Raw genomic sequence first — 7,739 nt, 5'->3', positions numbered from 1 at the left:
GAGGGCCGGCCTCTCGGGCTCCTCACAGAGGGCCGGCCTCTCGGGCTCCTCACAGAGGGCCGGCCTCTCGGGCTCCTCAGTCCCAGGTGAAAGACCATAAACACAGAGGAGATTTCTCAAGAAGAACAAGTCTCCTTCCAGGAATGCCCTGCTTCATTCCTGCCCCAGACTACGAGATGGTCAAGGTCAGGCAACCACGGAGGTGATCAGGGAGGAACGAACCAGCCTCCTCTGGAAAAGGCCAGAGGGAATACTCAGGCTCCGGCTACTGTTGCCAACTTCGCTGCGCTTTTCTGCAAAAGCAGCTGTGGTAACTGAACCCACAGTCACATTGTACAGAAACTTCACTCTTGTTAATTTCTACATGTCACAAAGTAATTATTCTTCTGTTGTGTGTTTTTTTCCTCAGTCATCAAACATCATGAAAAGCCATTCTTGCCTTGTTAGGACATAAGAAGCCAGGTGGCAGACATTAATGGGCTGTGGTTTGCCAGGCCCTGATCTAGAAGGGATCTCTTACAAGGCTGGTTTTCTTTGTTTTTGTTCTTTTTTAAAGAATAAAGTGCTGATAAAGAAAAACTCAATGTAATAAGACCCCAGCTGTGTATAATGGCACTTACCTGTAATTTCAGCACTTAGAAGGCTAAGGAAGGAGAATTATATGGTCAAAGCTAGCCTAGGCTATAGTATGAAACTCCATCTCAAACGCCACTACTACCCACCTCAAAAGGAGGAGGAGGAGGAGGAGGAGGAGGAGGAGGAAGAAAGGAAAGAAACAACAATGAATGAAGGACAAGGCCCCAGCTGCTGTCTCTGTCCCCAAGGCTCTGAGTTCTGCTGTCTCTGTCCCCAAGGCTCTGAGTTACCGCCTCTTGTCCAGGGTAAATGTCAATGGCTAGGCCTTCTGTAGGCTTCTACACTTCTACCTCAAGGTATTTTGAAAATCGGAAAGTGTAAATCAATATGAAGTTTAAAAATGATCTCTACTGGCAGCTAGCTGTTATCAGGACTGACCTGTCACCTAGATTGAGATAACACTAAAGACACAAGCTCAGCATTCCATACCAACAGGTCATGCAACCCTTCTCCATGGAATGAGTGCCCTCACTGGGAGTTTAGTAACATTTAGTAACATTTCCATAAAAATATCTAAGATTTCATAACCATTTATATTGTCTTCCCAGCGGTAAGTGCTACCCCAGGGAAAGCAGAATATACAGATATACACTGGATCTGAATGAAGAGGGGCTGGTGACGTGGCTCAGAGGGTAAAGTCCCAAAGTTTAGCAAACTGAGTTGGAGCTCGGAACCCACGTAAGGCAAGACTAGGAAAGCCACGCCATGCCTGCGCTCTGCGAACTTGATACATGCACTGCTGCACTTCTGGGCTCACTTACGTTGTAAAAGGATGAAAAGAACATGGACAAGCACAGCACTCTCTACTAGGAAGCCTCTGTCTTCCAATATAAAAACATAGACAAGAATGCTATACAGATGTGAAGGGGACAGGACACATTTTTCAGAGACAATTCGTAGCAATTTAAAAGTCTTCCTTTCACTAGGTGCTACAAAACCTTGGCAATTTGAAAATGTCCAATGTTTCCTTGTAAAAAGACTAGACAAAATCACTATACAGAGATAAAAAATAACGACATCTTGAAAACTGTGGGCAAATGGATGGATCTAGAAAACATCACAATGAGTGAGGTAACCTAGACCAGAAAGACAAATTTCACATGTACTCACTTATAAAAACAGCCTACAATTCACAATCCCAGAGAACCTAGACAACAATGAGGACCCTAAGAGAGACAAACATGGATATAATCTACATGGGAAGTAGAAAAAGACAAGATCTGAGTAAATTGGGAGCATAGGGATCACGGGAGAGGGTAGAAGGGGAGAGGGGAGGAAGAGAAGGGAGTGGAGAAAAATGTACAGCTCAATAAAAACAATAAAAAAAAACCCACTCTCTTTTTGAGGAAGGCAAGTTTTTCCTGGATGCTGCAGGGCCCCAGGATAGCACAAGTCCTATGGTATGGGCTCTGTTTCAAAGTTGAGAGGATACTCAGGGTCCAGGTACTCCATGCCTACCCAGGAGCTTTGGGCCCTCCTTGGCATTCTTAACCTTTCAAAGAGCCCCATATGGGGATGGAGAGATGCTTCCGTGATTAAGAGCACTGGCTGCTCTTCCAGAGGACCCAGGTTCAATTCCCAGCACCAACATGGCAGCTCACAACCATCTGTAGCTCCAGTCCCAGAGGGTCTGATGCCCTCTTCTGGCATTCTTGGATACTGCATGCCTGTGATACATGTGTGCAGGTATATACAAAAGAAACAAATTTTAAAAAGGAAAAGCCTCATATGATAAAAGTGGGGCTGAGGGCGGAGCCTGAAGATCCCTGGTGCAGGGAGCGCATTGTACACACCAATGAGACAAGCTGCAGGTCCAATACTCAGGGCAAATTCACACCTGCGTCTGCCCCCGCCTGACCTAAATACTTACCATTCCCACCTGCCCTTCAAAGGAAGGCTATGAAGGCAAACAAGAAATCTATATTCTCCGTGTGTATGGGGGTGGGCACCTGTGCATGCATCTGTGGAGGGCAGAGGTCCTCTTGAATGCCGCCTGTCTTATTTATTATCTTGGAAAAGGGGTATCTTACTGACCCTACAGCTCACCAACTGGCTTGAGGAGTCACCTCCTCCATAACACTATTTTCGAGTCTCTGGCTTCCAGCACTGAATCACTGGTGTACAACCACCCCCAGCTTTTCTGTGGGTGCTCACGTTTGCACAGCCCTCATCCCACCACCGGCGCTATCTCCACACTGAATTCTCACTGCACACATTGCTGCCTGCCCCTCCTGCGTCACACCCAGCATTACTGTCCCAGCCAGCTATCCTTGCTCAGCTTACCTGCTTCGGACCCATAAATGCTGGAACGAGGACATATAATCAGCTGCCACCTATCAATTTAACTAAACAAATTCTCTTGTTAAATATATGAATCACAAACTTAAGAAGAAACAAATTTAGTTGAAAGCACTTTGCCTAGCTGTGTAACATAAACCAGATAGATGGATGTACAAGTGTCTGAAAGCTGAAAGCAGTTTCTGTCTTGGGTGTGGACTCATGGCCAGGAGAAGATGCCTCAAGAAGAGAAACCCCACTCAATGCCACTGAATCTGCCTCTTCTTCCACTTTGGTAAAAGTGCTAGGCGACGCTAAGAGGCAGCACGAACTGGCACACAAACAGAGGGCCCAACACTGGGGAGTGTGTAAACAAACAGCAGCGGGTAGCAGCGCACACACACACACACACACACACACACACACACACACACACAGTTACTTACTGTACAGGTCTGTCTCATCCAAGATTTCAGATTTGATGATTTCTTCAATCACGTCTTCCAAGGTGACAATTCCCAGAACTTCATAAAACGGGTCCCCTTCTCCCTCATTGTTCACTCGCTGCACAATGGCCAGGTGAGATTTACCTTTAAAGACAGAAGACAAAGTTGCAGAGGTCACTTTAAAGTTCCTTAGCAGGCTCCTTAGACACCTTAGAAATGGCCGCAAACATTTCTTCTCTTTCTGAGTGGGGAGCAAGCTTGGGCCTTGTTTGCTCCACCATTCTGCCAGGTCAAACCGGTTGTCTTTCTCATCACTCCCCACATTATTATTATTATTATTATTATTTTTTTTTTTTTTTTTGGTTTTTCGAGACAGGGTTTCTCTGTGGCTTTGGAGCCTGTCCTGGAAACAGCTCTGTAGACCAGGCTGGCCTCGAACTCACAGAGATCCGCCTGCCTCTGCCTCCCAAGTGCTGGGATTAAAGGCATGCGCCACCATCGCCCGGCTCCCCACATTATTTTTGACACAGTTTCTAGCTGATTCTCCAGGTTGGCTGACCAGCAATGGACCCTGGACCCTTCCTCCTGCCTCCACCTTCCCAGTGCTGGAGTTAGAAAGCACACATTGCTGCACCTGGCATTCTCTTTCATTTGCGTGTGTACGTATGTATGGTATGTGTATGTGCACCTGCTTGCATGTGTGTGGGCTTATATGTGTGTGGAGACCTGAAGCTGGCATCAGGTAGCCTTTCCCATCGCTCTTCACTTTACTGTGGCAAGGTCTCCCACTAAGGCCTGACCTCACAGAATCTGGCTCAGCTAGACAGCCAGCTTACCCCAGGGTTCCTGTCTCTGCCTCTGGAAGTCACCACGCCTGCCCAACTTTTAGATAAGCTCTGAGGATCTGAACTCCAGTCTTCATGATGATGTGGCAAACACTTCCTCTGCTCGGCCATTTCCCTATCCCTCGTGCTTTTTATATAGGTGCTGTGGGTTCAAACTCAGACCCCAGTGTTTGTGTGGAGCTATCTTCTACAGCCCCTGGAAGCATTTTTAAAATCAGATAATTATAAAAGTCTGTTTCAGCATTTTTAACATGTGTCAGTCTGACAACCAAACGGACGAGGCTTCCTGAGCCATTAACACAGGGATAAATTGTCCACGGGCTGTCTCGTACCTAGCTCTTTGCTTCTTAATGGACGAGGCCTAGACACCATCAGCTCTTCCTCTGTGATACATTGACAGTTATCTCAAAAGGAGTGAGAACACTATGGATCTCCAGGGAGGTCCAAGACAAGACCCTTGAGGCAGTGCCGTGTCCCCCAAGTTCTAAGATGTGAATGGCCTTCTCCACGGTGCTGATTCTGAAGCACAGTGCAAAGAGCCCACTCGTCTCAGAATGCCACCACAGAAACAACAGCCATATCCACCCATCGGCACACACCCACAGTAGGAGGGAGACCCCGTCTCCAAGAACGTCCTCACCACAGCAATACAAAGTAGATCCTTACACCAAAAGTGGGACCTGAGACACACAGCACAGTCTAAAGTGACAACCGCTGTCTTGAGAGAAAGGCAATTATGGGTTTGCTGTGAGCTGCCTTCAACACACTTCACCTTTGTGGTGCTGGGAAGGAACCCATGACCTCAGACATGCCAGGCGAAGGCTTTACCACTGAGCATGCGTCCACCCAGGCCACGTGGACAAAATGATGGCATCAAACTACAGCTTAGACAAGGGTCTCTCGTAGACACTGTGAAGGGTATGAACAGAGTGGACTTATTTTGTCAAGAAAAGCCATGGGAAGAATTTGATGTTAATGATTTAAAAAACTGTAAATTCAGTAGAAAATTATAATTCTAAGAAGCTCACATCCATCGTCATGACTTTTGTTGTTGTTGTTTGTTTGTTTGTTTGTTTGTTTGTTTCAAGACAGGGTTTCTCTGTGTTACAGCTCTGGCTGTCTTGGAACTCACTTTGTAGACCAGGCTGGCCTCGAACTCACAGAGATCCGCCTGCCTCTGCCTTCCGAGTGCTGGGATTAAAGTCACGCACCACCACCACAAGGCTCACCATCATGACTTTGATAGCTTCTTAGTAAAGGCTTTTGTGTACAATGAATATGTGTATACATGTGCGTACAAGATATGAGTGTGTCTTCTTCATTGATACTTTCCTACTGTTTGAGACAGGGGTCTCACTGAGCCTGAAGCTCACCAAGTGGCTAGACTGCTGGCCTGTCAGCCCTTAGAGCAGGGCTTGTATTACAGGCATGTACTGACATGCCCTGCATCCTAGGTGAGCGCTGGAGATCCAGGTCCAGGGCTTCATCATCTCTCAGAAAGCATTTTAGCCAGCAGGCCATTTCCTGAGTCATTCAGTAAATGCTTCTTTGATGAGCTGGATGGTCACAGTAATGAATGCAACCTTTAAAATAGTGAGCAATCTTTTAAAAGATTTATTTTAAAAGACCTATAAAACTGGGTGAGCCATGCCGGGCGGTGGTGGTGCACGCCTTTGATCCCAGCACTCAGGAGGCAGAGGCAGGCGGATCTCTGTGAGTTCGAGGCCAGCCTGGTCTAGAAGGGCTAGTTCCAGGACAGGAACCAAAAGCTACGGAGAAACCCTGTCTCGAAAATTTAAAAAAAAAAAAAACAACAACAACAAAACAAAACAAAACAAAACTGGGTGAGCCAATTCTTTTTAGATTATGTTTTTATTTTATGTGTTGGAGGCTTTGCCTGCATGTACGTCTGTGTAGCGTGTGTATGCCTGGTGCCCATGAAGGTCAGAAAAGGATGTTGGGCCCCTGGGAGTGGAGCTGTGAGTCACCAGTGTGGGAACTGAACTCAGGTGGGTCCTCTGGAAGGGCAGCCAGTGTTCTTAACTGCTGAGCCATTTCTCCAGTCCTGCTCATTTTTCTTACTATGGCAATAATGTGAGAATTATGCAGGGATAAAAAAATCCCGAGAATAAGATAAGACAATGGATCTTTTAAATTTTTAATTTTAAATTATGTGTATATGAGGTTAATTTATGTGGGTCCATGCATGTGAGTGCAGGTGCCTGTGGAAACCAGAAGGAGACAGCAGAACCCCTAGAGTTACAGGCAGGTTGTGCAGCCAACAAGGGTGCCGGGAAGTGACGTAGAGTCCTCTAGAAGAATATGGTGTGCTCGTTACTATTCAACCATCATCTTCCCAGCCCCACAACAGACTTTAGACAGAAACATTAACAGATGAGTAAGGACCGAGGTAGGTGGAATGCCACAAACAAAAAACAACCTAGGGCCACTGAGGTAGCTCAGCAGCTACAAATGCTTGCCATACGAGTACCGTGGTAGAGAGAACTGGTTTCTCTGACCTCTACACATGCACGCACACACCCGCGCTTTCTCCCTGCACACACATGCAAGTACAAATAAAATTTAAACAAACCAAAACCCAAAAAAGAAACAACTTTGGACTTACAGAAAAGTCACAAATCCCCTACAGAGAATTCCTAGACTCTTCCCGGGCTCCCCACTGTCACGCCCTGCATTGTCATGGCACCACGGTCACCAACTGTCTCAACTCCAGACTCTGTTTGGACTGCAATGATTTTTCTAAAAAAAACATTGTTTTTTTTCTTCTTCACTGTCCAGCACCCCACTGTCCAACTTGCCATGGCTCCCCAGTGTCCTACGGCCTACAGCACCCACAGCAGCTGCTTAGTCTGTGTCTCATGACTTCGAGCACCTTGAGGCTCGCTGCTCAGATCCATCCAGGCAGCAGCCCTATCCCACCTCCCAGAGAGGCACAAGTCAGCTCTGTGTGGACTGGCTGCAGAGGGGATATTCCTCCTCTAATACAGTCCTCAAAATTCTGCAAAGATTCCAAGCAAAAGAGTGTGACTGGCACAGAGTATCCAAAGTCCATCAACAGGACTTCAGGTCTACGGCGGGGACAACCTGGAAGAAACTTCTACTGGGCAGGGGGTCATGTGCATGCCCTTTAATCCCAGTACTCAGGGGAATCTCTGTGAGTTTAAAGCCAGCTTGGTCTAACAAAGCAAGCTTTAGGACAGCCAAGGCTGAATAGAGACCTTGTCTCCAAAGAAAAGAAATAAAACATCTGCTGGACTAGGATGTGGCTCTGTCGATGAAGGGCCTACCCCACCAGCACGGGGACCAGAACATGGATCCAGAACCCACGGCTCCGTCAATGAAGGGCCTACCCCACCAGCATGGGGATCAGAACATGGATCTCCAGAACCCATGGCTCCGTCGATGAAGGGCCTACCCCATCAGCACGGGGATCAGAACATGGATCCAGATCCCACGGCTCCGTCAATGAGGGGCCTACCCCACCAGCACGGGGATCAGAACATGGATCCAGAAC

The 7,739-nt window shown here is 47.1% G+C and overlaps 1 protein-coding gene across 2 annotated transcripts in view; it reads right to left on the bottom strand.

Moving 5' to 3' along the window:
* The window catches only part of Cnnm2 (cyclin and CBS domain divalent metal cation transport mediator 2), a 138,021-nt gene that overhangs the window by 35,508 nt on the left and 94,774 nt on the right, over nt 1-7,739 (bottom strand). For both annotated transcript variants that reach the window (XM_026781744.1, XM_005352420.2), the window contains exon 2: nt 3,360-3,503. In XM_026781744.1, the coding sequence (XP_026637545.1) occupies nt 3,360-3,503 (144 nt within the window). The remainder of the gene's footprint in view (nt 1-3,359; nt 3,504-7,739) is intronic.

The sequence above is a fragment of the Microtus ochrogaster genome, chromosome 8 (genome assembly GCF_000317375.1).
Source record: "Microtus ochrogaster isolate Prairie Vole_2 chromosome 8, MicOch1.0, whole genome shotgun sequence".
In the NCBI taxonomy this organism is placed as follows: domain Eukaryota; kingdom Metazoa; phylum Chordata; class Mammalia; order Rodentia; family Cricetidae; genus Microtus; species Microtus ochrogaster.
The sequence above is the reverse complement of the archived record's forward strand: the minus strand, read 5'-3'. Positions and strand labels throughout refer to the sequence as shown.